We start from the raw sequence: 17,343 nt of genomic DNA, 5'->3' as shown, positions 1-17,343 counted from the left end.
CCTTTGATAACTTTGGATCGGCCATGCCTTATGAACGATCTGACCGAGTTTGAAGCCGATCGATCGAAATCCCTAGGACAAGTTCGAAAAAATGCGAACCCTGTGAACGGCCACAATCGGGTCAAAATCGGAACTTCAATCCAAAATGGCCGACATTCTGTGACACTTGCACTATGACATTAATTGTAAATTCTGAGTGTCTTGGGGAGCTCTACAAGTGTACCAAGTTTCAAGTCTCTACGATAAAGTAAGTGAATAGGAAAGGGTCTTTTGAAATTTGCTAGGTGGCGCCCTTGAGCCGTTTCTGTTGCGATTTTTCTGAGGACCTTAAAATACGTAAATTTTACACGGGCTCTATGCCCCCGCCAAGTTTGGTGAGTTTTTGAATATGATAAAGCCCCCAAAAAGCCAATTCATTTGGCTGAAGAACTATAATAATAAGAAACAGCAAGGTTTCAATAGGCTCTCGCAGCGCTTAGCTGCTCGGGCCTAATAATAATAAACAGCAAGGTTTCAATAGGCTCTCGCAGCGATAGCTGCTCGGGCCTAATTAACAGCACGATTACAATAGGCCTTCGCAGCGCTTAGCTGCTCGGGCCTAAATAAGCTAGTTTTAAAACCTAACAGGTCTTGATTCAAATGGCCAAGTTGTGGTTTTAAATCAGTAACGTATTCTGGCTTTTTGACCTTTATTTTACCTGTTGTTACAGCAGATGGATCGTTTGAACTGCCTTTTGTCTGTGTGGGAAAACAATACAGGAGAAGTTCTAGCTTTTCATACTCATCTGTGAAAAGCCGTAAACACAGCAGGAGTTCCTGGCTTCAGATGAAGGGTCAGAGATAGCTCCTGGATTGGATGAGCAAAGATACGCCTTATTTGAATAAATTAAAGAAAAGAAGATAAAACTTTCCAATACAGAGTAAAAGATCAGATTTGCTCTTGAAATTCTCCAAAGATGTCTTTGGACCTCTTTGCTTTTCTTTCTTTCTTTCTTTCTTTCTTTCTTTCTTTCTTTCTTTCTTTCTTTCTTTCTTTCTTTCTTTCTTTCTTTCTTTCTTTCTTTCTTTCTCTCTCTCTCTCTCTCTCTCTCTCTCTCTCTCTCTCTCTCTCTCTCTCTCTCTCTCTCTCTCTCTCTCTCTCTCTCTCTCTCTCTCTCTCTCTCTCTCCTTCCTTCCTTCTTCTTCTTTTCATTTCTGTCAGGTAAACGAATGTATGTCTCTGTTGTTCTGCAGTTTCTGTTGTAATTTTATGCGTTTTCTATTGGATTAAACTGCAATTCTGTGACGTCAACACGCATTGCTGTTTTCTTCTGAGTGACTACACGTGGCCGTCGCGAGAGGACCCGGGATCATAAAGGAAGAGAGAGAGCCAAACTTTTTCCAAACTTAATTAATTCATAAAAATCTTCCTTAACACTCCACTCCAAAGGGCCCTTCGCCATCTTCCAGAGGAGGGGCTGGAGAAACTAACCTCTGGTGTCTGATCAGTTCTTCTCATATATATAAATGAAGCCGTTGTTGGACATGTCTTCACTGCAGTCACTGTCTGCAGTGAAGACATGCTCGTTTTCTGCCTTGACGGTTCGCTCTCCCTTATTTAAATAGCAGTAGAACTGTGTCATCTTCGGATCCCCACAGATGACGGAGGACAGGTGGTACGTCTCCGTCCCACATTCTGCAGGGACCTCGATGGTCTGAGTGGCCTTTGTTTGGTACCTCCTGGTCAACCTGTGCAGAAAAAACACCAGGACCTTGTTATTGGCCAGACAGTGTTTTTTCTGCCAGGGTGACCCGCAGCCTGAACAACGGCGTTTGCATGCCAAATCCAACCAGTACTCCAGCAGTATAGATATACTGGTTGAGAATAATATTGGTGGAAGGGCAATCATGGCGCCGTTGTTCAGGAGCCTGAGGGAAGTGGCTCCACAGTTAGAGCAGGAGTCGTTGTCATACATCTCTCTATCTGTGTCGCCGCCAAACGAATCCAGCCAGACCAGCACAGACTCCAGCAAACTTTTTATGTCATAGTCCTTTCCCACACCTGATGGCAGCTTCCTCCCGCTCAGCTCCATCAGAACTGGGGAAAGGTCTTTCTGACAAAAATGTTTGCCGGGCTGACGGACAGCTGAGTGTATGAGACTCCCACAGCAGGGGATGGATGCCTCCAGAAAAATCCTTTCCTGAGCGAGACACCGCTTGGTGACGCTCAGGTTCAGGATGCTCTGGAAAGCAGCGTTCACCCAGCTGTTCTGGAGCTCATCGGAGAACTTGAAAAAGTTCTCCTCAGCTTGTCCGGGTCCTGCAGATGCTGTCCTCCCTACAACTGGGAGATCCGAGCCAACACTATCTACTGAATTAGGGGAACAGAAAACCTCGACTCCTACAGAAATCTTTAAATTTAGACGTGTTTTCCTTGGCAAAGGAGCAGCTCTGTTGTTGTCAGAAATACAAAGTTCCCCATCCGGGGAACTTTGTATTTCAAGGGTCCCTGTGAACGTCCCCTTCAGAGGACTCTTCTTTAAGGATGGGACCAGGGAAACCAAAGCTTTGGCTGTCTCTTTACCCAGAGCTTTGGCTGCGAGATCAGCCGCAGACAAATCTTCCCCAGCCGGGTCAGATTTTTCTGCGACTGTTGTCTCACCCCCATGGTGTACCATCGTCTCTGGACAAACTTCCCCAGCCGGGTCGGTTTGTCCAGAGACAGTACTGTCATCCTCTGTACTGTTTTGTACAGAGGACGAGATGGAGTCCGCGGTCCCATCGTCCAAAGCCTTTTCAGGACAAACCTCCCCAGCCGGGTCGGTTTGTTTTTTGGAAGTGGATGGAAATCCTGTCCAGAACAGATCGTCTTCTTCAGTCTTATCGTTTTCTTTGTTGCCATCCTTCCCAGGAAAGAAACGATCGCATACTTTCTTCATGCTGGTGGTCACGGCATATCCAATGCCCCAACCAACCGGGAATATCAAGGGAACAATCGCCGTCGCAAAACTGAACATTGTTGCTTTATACAAACCTTAATCTCCAAGAAATGTCTGGATCCTGACTGATGCTTAGAGATTCCAGCATTCAAGCATTAGAACTTCTTTGATCTACTGTGATGTACGTCTATGACCTCATCAGTGAGCGTAGCTCCTTCACCCTGACGTTCCTTCCCTGGGGGGGATGTTTTCGCATCCACCTGAATAATGTGTAGTTGCGCCACTGGGTACATCTATATTTAATATAATGTTAACATTACATAATGTTATCAATACTGAACAATCCAAATAATGGAAATAATTAAACAATAGAAACTGAATAAATTTTCACTTGAAATGACTAAAATTACACAGAAATATCACATGAGAACATAATTTCTCTGCATTTTCAAAAAGGTTTTTTTTTTTTTAAACTGAAGACAATTTTTTTATGATATAAAGTGTTATGATATAAAAAGCTTTCAGAGACTTTCTAAAATAAGATTGTTGCAGGAATTTTACCGTGTTAAATAGATTTAAATATGTTAAAAGAAGTTACCAAAAACCCCTAACATGCCCTAAAGTATATCCAGTAAGTTCATAAAAAATTTGCAATTTGAAAGAGACTGTTTAAATTTCATATGAAAGAAGACATCTCTATGCTTTAAACAAAACACAAAGCTATTAAATGCATTTTTGTTGAAGTATACAGGTTACTAAGCAAAACTGGGTTAATTCATGCTGTTTAAGTTTATTTAAATGATTTTATTTTCCAGACTTAAACTTTAGATTAGATATTTTCTAATAAATGACAAGGTATCCTTCATTTACTTTACTCTAAAACATCAATCACCAATATCTATTTAATGACATTTGTATTATGAAGTAAGACAAATAATACAAACATATTGGTTTACATGCAACAGATTCCCTTATTTCTTGATTAAAACAATAAACAATTATCTTAGATAGAAAAAAACCACAATGTTGTTTGAGTTCACTAAAATAAAATCCAAACTCAGCTGTATTCAGGGCTTTAGGGAAGTGATTCCAGGCACCTGCACCATATGTTTGGGTTCTCACTCTGGGATAATTAAAAACCTGCCACATAGCGGCTTCGTCAGACCCTCGGGCCTTCCGTCGCCTCTTTAAAGATTAAAGGATTAATCTCAGTCTGTATTTCCACAATTCTGTTTTGTACTCCTTGTTTTTCATTCTCCGCCATAAGAGATGACAGTTTTCCCAACATGAAGGAAGCTTTAAACGATTACAGTCTTTGTACTGTTGAGCACCACTGGCCCACGTGTGATTTTATTTAATTTTTTTTTACTTATTTCTCCTCCCTTTTCTGGGCAGGAGTCTAAGGAAATGGTGGGGGTCTCTACCAGACAATCGCCGACAGCTCGTGCGCGAATGGCTCCGGAGGCGCCGCTGGCATCTGGCGACGGGAGCGGGAGTTGCTTTGGTGATCGTGGCCCTTCTGCTCCTAACACACCTGGATGAGTCCCCGGTGACGGGGAGGACCCGCCTCCTGGTGTTCAGCAGGGAGAAGTACATGGAGCTGGCTGCTCTGACTTCAGAGGCGGTGAGAAACGAAGGCAGACTCTAATCACCGCACTGTTTCTTGAATATTCAGTGCTGCTGAAATGTGATTCTCGGGAGCGGTTTCACCCAGATCCTCATGATCTGCAATGAAAACAGGGAAAATGATGTCTGGAGGGAAATAAAAACAGGACTGTGACTGTGTGTTTCAGCACCTGGAGGAGTTTGCGGAGCTGCTTCTTCCTGCCACTGACCCTCTTCACCAGATGGTGGAGCAGGCGGTGCAGCTCCTAGCACAAAGGAACAAGGACATCCCAGAAGTGTCTGAAGTCCCCTGGAGTGTTCATGTGGTGGAAAGTCCCCAAATCAATGCCTTTGTCCTTCCAGTAAGTAAAAACAAAAGAGAGACAGACCCAAAACTTTTTTCACTTGTTCATGCCCCTTGTTACGTCAGTACAGCATGTGGCTCAGGCATGCATTATGATTAAGCTTGTTCTGTTTTTCTTTGTTTTTTTCTTTTTTTTTGCAGAATGGGAAAGTGTTTATGTTCACTGGGATGTTGGGAGCCGTGGCAGATCTGGACCAGCTCATGATTGTTCTTGGACATGAAATGGCTCATGCTATCCTGGACCATTCAGTAAGCTCACGACCTTATGCAATTGCTGTTGCTTAATGCTAATTGCTTTTATTAAAGCAACTTGTCGTATTTTTAATGATGTGGAATCTGTTTTAATGAAGCATATTAGATACGGATCCTTGCAAAAGTCTAAAACGCCTCAAACGTCTTCACATTTTGTCACATTAAAGCTACGTAGATCAACGTTGGAGGTTTTTTTTTTCCAAAAGGCCGACATATAAATGTGAATCGGGGAAAAGAAATGCAGTCAACGCTGTTCAGAAAGATGTAGAGTTTTAAAATGACATAAAAAATGTTTCCAGAAACCAATATGGACTAGATGAAAGTTCTTGAATTCCCAAGTGTTGCTGCCCCTTTCTCCTGCTGCTACAACGTCCAGGTTCTGGAATATGATGAAATCAGCCTCTTTATGTCTACAATGTCTTACCAAAGTATTCATGTTCCCTTTGCATCTTTTGCACATGTCGTCATGCCTTGTAGAAAATGACAATATTTATATACCTTTCTTAAATGTCATTCTAATTTTGTTGCCATTTTCACACATGCAAGATTTGCAAAGTGTGTGACTAACAATAGTTGTCATGCTGAAAGATTCTCCGACCTCAGCTGTCCTCACATGTGAGGAAAGGTTAAGAGCACTGCAAATTCAAATGTTGCTTCTTGGAAAAAATTGTTTTTATTGTCTTCTTTGAGTTCTATGACTATGTCACTTTGGGCTGCGTCAATTAACACCACCTTGTCTAGATATCACCCTTTGCTCCATCCATGAGTCGGTTTATTTTGACTGTGGCTCCCCTTTCGGATTTATTGCGTCAGACTTTGCTGCGACTCCGTGACAGTCCCCTCCAAACAGCCACCTAGTGCTGACTTATCAGTGCTCATTTCTTTTTCAGAAACACTTTTCCCTGCAGTTCCATAATCCCCGTTTGCTCTGTTCTAAAAGCTCCCAATAACTTTTTGGGCATTTCAAGTCTGTAGACATCCTGGGAGGAGATGCTCGGGAGGAGATTTTAATTAGCTGAAGGGGAACGAACGTCGATGACCTCGAAGTTACAAAGTTAGCGTGCCGTAATGGATAGACTCTTAAAACCTCTAAATCTGTTGCAGCGCAAAGTGTTTCAGCAGAATAGGTGAGAACAATCAATATGTTGCAGCTGAACTGCTCCCCTCTCCTCCCCTCTCTCAGAAAGTTTTCAGCTCTTGTTTTCCCTCTTTAACTTTATTCCTGCTGTTGATATGCTGTTGCTCACATCCTTGTTTCATCTTCTGCCCCGCTCCCTCCAGGCAGAACAGGCCAGCCTGTCTCACGTTGTGGACCTCCTGTCTCTTATTGTGGTGACAGCCATCTGGGCGCTGTGTCCTGGGGACAGCTTGGCACTGGTGGGAGGGTGGGCAAAGGACAAGCTCACGGAGGTGAGGTATTACTATTCATGATTTGAGTCATTTGAATACTTGGAGCTGCAGGCAGGGCGTTGAAGCTAAAGTGAGAATAGCAGGAAAAATTACAATGTTTGAAGAGTTACGTCAATTTTAAGCTGTAAAATGCGAAAGTTGTGTTTTTTTGGATTGTCGTATGTAAAAGTTCTCTTCTTTCACCTTTGCAGCTGATGTTCAGCCATCCCTACAGTCGAAAACTGGAAGCTGAGGCAGATCAAGTTGGATTGCATTTAGCTGCTAAGGTACCACTACTAAGTTTGTTTCACATTAGTCCTGAATCTATAGCTACAATATTGCTGCAAAGTCTAGATTCCAACCATTTACTATTGTTATTACAAAGTACTGACTTGTGCTACACACATCTTCACTACAGGTGCCAGTAATTTTGAAAGGTGCTCCATGAAGTTTAATGCACACTGTAAAAAATTAAAGTAATAAGTGGAATCATTTTCTATGTGTTTTGCTGAAACACTTTGTAATCTGCCAACGAGGCACCAGGGGGCACTGTTGTCAAACTAAATTCAGCTCCTTTAGAAAGGCTTTTCATTTGTGTACTGCTGTGTTACGTGTGTATTTTTTGATTAAGAGTTGTACATGTGTATATGTGTGTATGTACGTCTTTCCCAGGCCTGTGCAGATGTGCGAGCAGGCCCCGTGTTCTGGCAGCAGCTGGAAATTGTAGACAAGCTTACAGGGAATCCCACGTTACCCGAGTGGCTGTCGACACACCCCTCACACAGGAACAGGTCCGGTCAGATGGACCGCCTCATCCCACAGGTAGAATAACACACAACAAGCGCCACATTCAGCTGTGTCTCCACCAGTTAACAAACAAAAGCATTTCTTCACGGGATTGTCACAAGCCGCCGACTGAAGTGAGAGCATTTCTTTTCATCCTCGTTGGACGTTTGTTGTTTTGAACAAAATGCGTAGCTTTAGGTGCTGTTTGAAGATGTCTTAATAGAACTAATGAAGCATCTGGAGAGCTGTATGCCCACCTGCAGACACGGAGAGGGAGCCGCAGAGGAAGCAGAGACTCGGGGAAGAGGAGGAAAAGATGCAGGGCCTTAGGAAGACAGGAAAACCATTTTGTTGTGCCAGGCCCTGGATGCTTGGCACAGGCAAAATGTCATGTAGGATTTGAATGTTTTGGATCTGGAAGAGAACAGCTCTTATCATTAGCCACTCAGTCTCACAGGACGGGACACTCTGCTGGCGCGGTGGGAAGAGAATCATTACTATCTTAAGGCTAAAGAGAAATCAGCAGGCACTAAAAATGAAAAACAGCTTCGACGGTGGTTGTACGCTTTATACCTGTGAGTATTTTAGGCAGCCATACGTGTTGCTGTAGTCGGAATATCGTCGCTCCATCAGATGCTCCAAGCGGTAACGTCGAACAGATGGGCAAAGCCTCTTAATTGTCCATCAGGTGGCAAAGTTGTGGAGTTTGTGCATCGCTTACTTCCCTGTGAGACGGGCTGACCTCTAGCAGCAGTTGTTGTCGAGGCCAGGATGTAGCTGCAGGCAGCGAAGTGATGAACGCTGCGGCGCGGTTATTGTTTGTGTGCATGAGCTGATAAAACTCTGTTTCTGGTGCGATAATATATAATACCCGGCTCACACCAAGCAGTTTGATCCAGCCGAGCAGCACAGATGAACCGGCTAACAGCTGAGCTTCATCAGCTGAAAGTGATGCATAATATGATGTTTTTAACCTTGCGAAGGGGTGACAGCCTCAAGCTACTTAACCCGACTCTTCTGGGGGCACTCCTCCTCCTCCACAAGTGTGCTCATCATCCTTAAGCAAAGCAAATTAAGTCCACAGGTAGCATGAGAAGGACAGGCTGTCGAGTGGATAGTTGAGTGCATGTTTGTACACGGACGCGCACACTTCCTTTGGAAAGTATTCACCCCCTTTCTGGTTGCTTTTTGTTTTATGGGTTTTTTTAAATGATAAGTTGAAACAAAAGTGGTGTGTAAAAAAAAACACATTTGGAAATAGAGGTGGGCATTTATCGTATCGCTTTTCATTTATCGTGATAAATTTCTTGCCTCGGTAAGAATTTCGATTTATTGTTGCCCACGATGAATTCCAATTAATGATGTTTAAAACTCCCCAAAACTGTCCGCGTTGGCGGCATTGTTATTTTTTTTTATGATTTTCTCCACTGCTTGTTCAATAAGAATATCAACAAATATCAGTAAATCTGGAAATATGACTATATGCTGTGGGCGTCACAAAGGAGTGTGTTATTAATGGGGAATGTTCTTCAAGAGCTGCATTTGTGTTTGTGGGGCCGCGATCGCTGCGTCACGCCTTCACAGCCTGTTCAATTACCTAGAAAACATCAGGACAAAATATTAATAACTATAACTACAAACCTTGTTGTGGTTGAAAGAGGAGCATTAATCAGAGAAGTAGCAAGAGGCCCCATGGTAACTCTGGAGGGATCCGGAGCTCAGGTGGGACAATCTGTCAACATGACTACTGTTAGTCATACAATCCATACGTCTGGCCTTTGTGGAAGAGTAGCAAAGAGAAAGCCATTGTTTAAAGGAAGCTATTAGAGGACCCATTTAAAGAGTCCCCACGAGAAATGTAAGGAACATGGCTATCATGTGAAAGGAGGCACTTTGGTCAGGTCAGACCAAAACTGACATTTCCGTCGCACCCGACTCATCAAAATTTCTATTTCATCTCAAATCCTACAATGCAGAACACAGTTAACATAATCAGCTCCACAGTAAAACATGGTGGTGGCAGTATTGTGCTGATAGGAACATGGACACAGGTAAATATTTGGTCATCTCGAGGTGACCAAATATTCATTTAATTGCTGCAAATGAATGTGGTTGAGATTCTCCTTCCAGCAGAGCTTCATATAAAACTTTGCTAAAATACGTTGAAGTTGAGGTCAGTAAGTTACAAGATATGAAAAAGTTGGAGGGATGTGAATATTTTCACAATGTATATGAGATTCTAAGTACAGAAGAGGGACTATATTTAACTACTACAAGTATATTTATTACAAAAATATGCTATTTGGGTAATTCACACAAACTAACATTTATTTTTTCAAACTGATGTGATAATATTAACATATGTGTTGGGTGAGCTCTACATCTAGTTGACCAGCGTGTTTGCAGTGGCAGAGCAGATGTGACCATTTGTTCATGAAGAAGGAAGAACATCTTCAATTAGCAGGATTTGTTTGTTTCAGACTGAATATTGATTGATCAAAGATATGTTGTGTCATGATTTAGAGCTGTCATTGATTAAATCTATACCTGTTTCTGCTTTTTGTTCATCTGTGCAGGCTCTGGAGCTGAGGGAAACTTGTTCATGCCCCGCGCTTTCTCCTGTTGACCCTCGAGCTGTCTTCTCAAAGACCGTCAGCGAGTTGCTGGCCAAAGCTAAAGAGCAGGGGGTCGGAGGGCTAGAGGGGACGCGCGAGCCACAACCCGTCTCCGCCTCCGTAGGACTGCCGGTTTCTCAAACGGCGCTCGCTTCTCCCTCACAAGTGGCTCGGTTTAACAAAGACAGGGTCCCTGCTGTCACGTCTCCTCTCCCCACCGCTGCAGGGGAAGGATCCCAGCATGTGCTGCAGAACACCAACCAGCAGGGGAGTTAAAACCCAAACAAACCTTCAACAAACTTCACTCACTCTATTGACAAACTTGCTACAGTTTGAAGAGGCAGGATTTTGTATTTTCCAGACAGAGTGTCATTTTAGAGCACAATCGAGTAACTACGTTAGCTTCAGTCGTTATGAAAACGCTGTATAAATCAAAGGTGACTTGAAAGAAACTTGACTTTGCGATTTAACGCCTTGAAATTGAGCCTCTGTCTCTTTAACAAGCTCCTGCTTTTTACCGAGACTCCGCCTTCAACACGTCATCCCGACAACGTCTCTCCTTTAAAAACGTTTTTAACCAGCTTTTCACTGAGAAGTACTTCATGTGCTGAGCTCAGCAGATGCAATGCTCCACCAGGTGTTTGCTAATTGCTGCTGCCGCTAGTCTGAAGGAGATAGCTAGCATTTTGAACCTCTGACTGGTTGCCTCAGGAGATTCAAGGATTTCTCAAACATGCATGAAAGAATCAAAGCAACACTCCTGGTGTGTCTTTGATGAAGGAAAAACATTGTAAAACGGGAAAAAGTCTAATTTACATAATACTGCCCCTTTAAAGCTTTCTGTTTCTTTCCTACATCTATATGCAGCCACTGAAAGTGGTCCCTAAGTGCCCAACACATTAAGATCCCAACCATTACTGCGACGGCCACAGTGGAAGATGATGTTCGGGAAAGTTTTCCAAAAACAGATTGCTGAGAGTATAATAAATAAAATAAAAATAAAAAATGGGGCAAAAAGTCAGCAAAGCCAAATTGAGAATGCTGTCCATGTCTAGTGTCCATAAAGATGCCACTTTAATTAGCTAACCTTGACCAGGGAAATGCTGCATTAATTAGCAAAGCTCCCATACTTTGTGAGATTAATATGTGCATTATTCATCGATGCACGGCAACAGCCGGGAAGAAGCACTTAGGTGTGCATGTTTGATGCTTCGTCCATAGCGAGGTGAGGCCATCTTGCGTTCCGGCTGCGACCATCGCATTCTCATGCAGCACACACACCCTATGCACTTTATGCATTTTCTAGCCTGGGGGACCTAATCGGGCGAATTGATGCTGGCCTGTTTTAGGACGCAGTTCTCTGCACAGGAATACCAATGTCAAGGTGTTGAGCTTTTGAGGGTGAAAGAAAAAAAAATGATGGGACTTTTTTGTTTTTAAAACTCTCATTTAATAAAAGCAAGCAGAGTGAGAAAACATTGATATTTACAGCAGCAGCCTTGGGGAGCAGTCACGCACCGAGCAGGGGAGGGCAGTTATGGTTCAAAGCTAATGGTGTTCTTTTATGTGCGAGTGTGTGCTGAAATTAAATGGTACACTTGGATACACCATGAAATCAAATTCTACAACTGTGATATCATTGCCGAAAATTGGTTTATTTTACGTTATGCTTTTTAGATTCAGATCCAGCCGCCAAAAGAGAGTTTTCCGTGTAGCTGGCAACGGCGGCGGCTGTAGTAGTTTGTGCTTTAACCGGTGGGTGTCCGGCTCAGTTGTCCGGTCAGGACACTTCACCTGCCTTGGTGCGTAGCTTCAGCCACCGGGCAGCCGTGGCTACAATCCTGTAGCTTGCCACCATCAGCGTGCGAATGTGTGTGGGAATCACTGAACGTAATGTGAAATACTTTGTGGTCCTCTGGACGAGATAAAGCACTATACCATTTGTGTAACTTTAGCGGAAAAGTTCTGCATATGAATCTAAGTCTGTTAGATTCAGGAAGTGCATTGAATTAAATGAAAAAGAAAGAAACTGTTTTCTTTCAGCAGTTCAGGAGAAATGTGTCCTGTAAACACTTTTATTAAATTAAAATTGTACTTGAATCAAGTTTATCTTGCCAGTTTTTATTCCTCTGCCAGATCCATAGGCTGACATGGATTAAATTGCAGCAAGAAATAGTAATAATAATAAAAGGAATAAAATATATTTTTTCTGTGTCTATAATCAACGGCCACCTACAAAGAGCAACACAGTTTTAAACAGAGTGAATCTTGGGGATCCTATTTGAAGAGTTAGCTCGAGGTCCTGTATGTCATCATTATTTACAGATAATGTCACGCTCTTGGATTCGTAGACTGCTTCCTTGCTGGCCCCTCACAGCTCACTAGAAAGATGTAAAGTTATGAAATCTCATAAAATATTACCACAAGCCAATTATAGCGTGATGAAAGCTGTCAAAACTCCCAAGAGTCATCCTCAGTTCTGCTCCTTTGTGACGTCTGCCAACTGTTACAAGCTCCATCTTCTTGAATACAAGACCAATTTTGTCATGTCTACACTGCCTTGTATTCATACGTATTGGACTTTTCCCACATTTTGTAACCATATCTTAGTTTTATTCAAACGTAACAGTATCTTATTTGGAGTTGATGTGATAAACTTGAAGTGGTGTGTTCTTTTGGTAAAGAGTTTTTAGAAACAGAAACCTGACATGTTTTGTCATGGGTTTGTATTCATCGTCCTCGAGTCAATCATTTCTAGAGCCGCTTTTTGCTGCAAGTCCAGCTGCTGGGTTGCAACATGTAGACCTCCACATTTTTATCCCAATTCTTTGCAAAATTGCTCACCTCCAACGTTGTTTTTAGATTTTATATCTAAACTTTTTACTAGGCCATTATAACACATGAACTGTTGCATAGTAGCTCTGATTGACGGTTTATGTTGAGTCATCCAGCAAGAAGGCAAACCCTAAACTCCACTCTCAAGTCTTTAGCAACCAGTAACAGGTTTTCTTTTTGCATTTTCCTGCAATTACCTTCGTACCTCTGCCTATCCTCTCCTACATTGAATGGCAACTGTGACTAAAAAAAACCAACTGATTATTTCCCCTGCTGAAGAGAATTATCCCATCAGCATAACCCTGCCACCACTATGTTTCACAATTGAGATTGTATGTTTATACTGTTCGGTGTTAATTTTTATTATCTTTCAAGGACATCAAAAAAGTTCAATTTCAGTTTTCTATGTCCCCTTCATGGCTTCTGGCAAACTGCAAATGAAACCTCTACTGACGTTTTTTCCTGCCAGTCTTCCATTAAGCCCAGATTGGGGGAGTACACGGCTAATAGCTGCTGCGCAGATAGATTCTCCCACCTGAACTGTGGCTGTCTCAGCTCTTCCAGAGCTGCCATCGGCCTCTTGGCTGCTTCTCTGATTCTGTCTTACTATGGTTCGCAGAGTTGGCATTCTATTTGCTTTTTTTTTTTGTTTGTTTGTTTTTTGGCTGAAAAAAAAATTCTGTGGGGTATAAATAGTTTTGCAAAGCACTCAGTGTACTAAAACAGCTGTGGAGTATATGCGCCTGCTGGATACGTGCTGCTGTTAAATAAAACTGAGAGGAAAGCAGGAATCACAGCTCTTAATACAGATTTCCTTCCTCTCTCCTGGTCACATTGTTGCGTTGCAGAGGGAGGCGGGCGTTTCCCTCGCCACTCTTGGAGAAATTGGAACATGAGCAGGCAACAGATGACACACTTACACCCAGAGGTAATTGTAATGAGCATGATACAATACACACACACACACAGAGCAGAGTGAGTAATTGTAGCTCACAGAAGACTTAATCAAGGAAAACCAAGAGACAACGGCAGAGCGTAGAAATAGAAAAGTAGTTGAAATGAAACCTTGGGCTCTGACAGGAGAAAAGAAATGTTTTATTTCAAGTATAGTGAGCGTCATAATGTCTCCATTTATATCAAGATCTTTGATTTTTTTAACATGCCACTATATAAAGGCTGTATGCAAAAGTCCTTGTCTCTGAAGTGTCTCTGCAAACACACACCGCCTTAAGCAAAAAAAAAAAAAAAGTGAAAATCTTATCTCTGTTTTATGTCTATAAATTCACCTCAAGTCTCAGTTTGTTTTGTTTGTGTTTCCTCCCGCCCACTGGAGACACCAGACAAGCTTCTGAGACCCTAAACAAAAGGGCTTGCGGGTATTTTCAGGTACAGACGAGCGAGGAAACGCCGAAGACGGCGCAGGAGAAGGCAGCACACCCACCACCAGAGAAAGCAGGATGCCTGGTAGTCTGCAAACTTGAGATGCTGTTCCCCCCCCACACTGCCCTCTCCAAACAACAACACTCCCAGAGAGTCAGGCCAGTGAAAGTGCAGCCCGGCCCATCTGCTGTGTAGGTGGCTGAATGACGTCCCAGAGTGCGAGCTGCCTGGCCTCTGACCTCCCCGCTGAGAGTTGCTTAAAGTGGCTCCTTCTCGGCTCCATTTCGTGGAAACACACACCGACACGCACGCAGCTGCCCGTCCGCGTCGCACTGCGCCGCGCAGGGAATATGGTGACGGAGAGGCAACGTCTGGTTGTGGTAAAAGTTGCCACGTCCTTCCGCTTGCGCATTAATTATAGATGTGGCATGTGGGTGTCTGATTGATATGAATATTTTACTGCTTTTAATCACTGCCATTGCCAGAGTGATGGAGCATCTGGCTGTATTACCTGGGTAATTAAAGAAGCTGTCTCACAAACGCGCTCACGCAACTCTCTGAGGCTGTGTCTGCGATATGAGACAGAAGTACTCAGGAGGCTTACTAATGAGTCCAAATTAAATTTGGACTGTTTTGAGGCAATGGAGCCTGAGAAAAGGTAGACGCTGCTCCACATTTCATTCTTGTTGTCTCTCTTCTCTCTGCTCAGCAAAATGCTTTTCAAATTGGCTGGATGCAAAACAGGAAAACAAAGCAAAGCAAAAATAAATCTATCTGTAGTTAAATGTCTAAACCCAAATTTTGCGTGTTCAGTCACAATTATCCTCTTGACTGATTGCAAATCCATCTGTGTTTACAGTGTTCAGTGGCAGCAGGAGAAAATTGGTCATGACCAGATTCGTCTGCCACTACTGTACGGATTATAATCATAAATATCGTCTCATCATGTCCATTCTTTTCCTGTTGGAGCCAAAAAAAAAAAAAAATTCTATTTATAGCAATCAGGGCAAAACCGTGGGGCTCTGGCAGCCTGGTTTATTCTTTCAGGTGCTGTCTAGTTTTCATTTAAGTAGGTTGACAGCACAGAGCTGCTTTTCAACTTCATAAAAACGCTTGTCCGAAGCAGCTTCAACACTTTCCACAAAGCAGGTCTCTGTACTTGGACCAGCTCTGTGCGAGTAATTGAAAAGAAATCAACAGCCATTCTTTGAAGACTGCCAAGCGTGGCATGTTGAATGAAGCGGTGATAACACTGGCTGCACCGCTGCTACTCCTCAGTTATGTATTACTTGCGGTTTGTGCGATACTATTAATTTTAAGTGTTTTCTCTCTCTATTTTTTTTTTCTTTCCGTAGAAGGTACACCTGGGTCTGTTTTTTTTTTTTTTAGGTTCAGTCAGCTGCGTTGTAGCTGTCAACTGAGCTTTTGTTCTGATTTATTTTTACCTTATTACTTTCCATAAGAGGGAGTGTATTTGTGTCTGGCTGCGTGCTTATGTACAACTCCTACGCACAACAAATCTGGAACAAACTCCCAGAAAACTGCAAAACAACTGAAACACTGAGCTCCTTTAAATCTAGGCCTGCTTAGAGTTGCTTTTGAACCATAATAAATGAAACGTTGACCAACATATTTGATATGTATCAATGTTTTCACCTGTCAAAATGTAATGTTTGTCGCCGGTGTTCTCATTTGTTAACTGTAAATGCTTTTTTTTTTTTTATGATGTAAAACACTTAAAAACTGCCTTGTTGCTGAAATGTGCTATATAAATGAACTTGATTGATTGATGGATAATTTTCTTTCCCATAGAAATCTATGCTGGCTTAGTGCTTCTGCGTTTAACTGTGTTTCTCTCCTAAGTGAAGGGTTAGGGTTAGGCTTTGTTTACAGAGTCCTGGTCAACAGCCTCTGTGTTTAGCTGTATCTCTTTCTTTGTCAAAGGGACTGATGGAGCTTTTGCTACTGTCAATATTTCTTTCCCTTTGAAAACATGATGGGAAAGCTTTCCTTTCCTTTTTCTTGCTCTGGTTTCTGTACTCCCTGCTTTCAGGCTGTTGCAGCAGAACACCGAGTCTGGTTCTATCTATTAAAACTCAGCAATCCTCCATCTTGTTGCTACAGGCTTGGCCAGGGGGAGAGATTGGTGCAAAGTCAATGACTCCATAAAATCAGCTGGGCTTCGTTTAAGAGCTTTTTTTTTTTTTTTATCTTTTCACATTAATGATTGCATAACTGATTTTCCAGTGTTTCGTAATTTCATTTGAATACTCACCATTTATTAGTCGAAGTGGAGCTGCCATGACCAATTGTGAGCATGTTGCTGGACACACTTTGAAAAATACTTCTGCCACTTTTACATGAAAATAGATCTGTCTTTTTTTTTTTTCCAGACCTGAACAAATCTGAGGTCTATCTAGATTTTCTCCTCCACCCTGCAGTTCGGCTCCTGCTCTGATGGCCTGTCGTCCCTTCGCCCCCTTCCTTCTTATCTTCTAATCTGTGCGTCGGGTGTGTGTTCATGACTGAACTGGTGGAGTTTTTATAGTCTGGCTGCTCTGATGCTATTAGAGATTAGGATGTTAACACAGTCCTTCATCTGACTGCATCGATCCCAACGCTCGCAGTGGAATCGCATTAATACTAACAACGTCAGGTACAAGCTTTACCCCTCGCTCTCTGTTCTACATCTGCTTCCCCGTCAGTGTTGATTTAGATTTAAATAACCAGCCCTCTTCCTGGTCTTTCAACGTGGGGAGGGGCCAATTTAACCAGAGGATGATGGAATGGAAGATTGCAGACGCTGATGGGGACTGGAGGCTGTGGAGATGAGATGAATCTGCTGTAATTGATCTTCCTGGTTTTAGTGATGAGGTGAATATATTAGGTAAAAAAAAAAAAAAAACTCAAACTCAAAGCATTAAGACGGCATTCCACAGGATCTCTGTCAGATTTTATGACATGAAGCTGCATAATAAAGACCAAATATACTATACTGCTTATAGTTTTGACTATACTGCTTATAGTTTTGTGTTTTTGCTTTCTGCTCTTAAATGTTTCAAATCATCAAATAGTTTCATCCAATCCATCAAGGCCCTTAAACCTAACCTAGTTAGGCGTCTGTGACTGGTACCGAGCGTCTGCAACAGCAATATGTTTTAATATTGCTGTGGTGGAATTTGAACCCCCTCTTATCTGC

General features: G+C 42.5%; 1 protein-coding gene across 2 annotated transcripts in view; it reads left to right on the top strand.

The window, feature by feature from the left end:
* Positions 1-12,033, top strand: part of oma1 (OMA1 zinc metallopeptidase) — a 40,980-nt gene extending 28,947 nt beyond the window's left edge. For both annotated transcript variants that reach the window (XM_014992530.2, XM_014992538.2), the window contains 7 exons: positions 4,314-4,542; positions 4,712-4,885; positions 5,029-5,136; positions 6,421-6,549; positions 6,741-6,815; positions 7,201-7,350; positions 9,891-12,033. In XM_014992530.2, the coding sequence (XP_014848016.2) occupies positions 4,314-4,542; positions 4,712-4,885; positions 5,029-5,136; positions 6,421-6,549; positions 6,741-6,815; positions 7,201-7,350; positions 9,891-10,205 (1,180 nt within the window). In that variant the 3' untranslated portion in view covers positions 10,206-12,033. The remainder of the gene's footprint in view (positions 1-4,313; positions 4,543-4,711; positions 4,886-5,028; positions 5,137-6,420; positions 6,550-6,740; positions 6,816-7,200; positions 7,351-9,890) is intronic.
* Positions 12,034-17,343: the final 5,310 nt, after the last annotated feature.

The sequence above is a fragment of the Poecilia mexicana genome, unplaced genomic scaffold, assembly GCF_051168715.1.
Source record: "Poecilia mexicana isolate PSO_F unplaced genomic scaffold, ASM5116871v1 scaffold_4, whole genome shotgun sequence".
NCBI classification, from domain to species: domain Eukaryota; kingdom Metazoa; phylum Chordata; class Actinopteri; order Cyprinodontiformes; family Poeciliidae; genus Poecilia; species Poecilia mexicana.
Note: the sequence above shows the minus strand (reverse complement) of the source record. Positions and strands in the feature narration are given on the sequence as shown.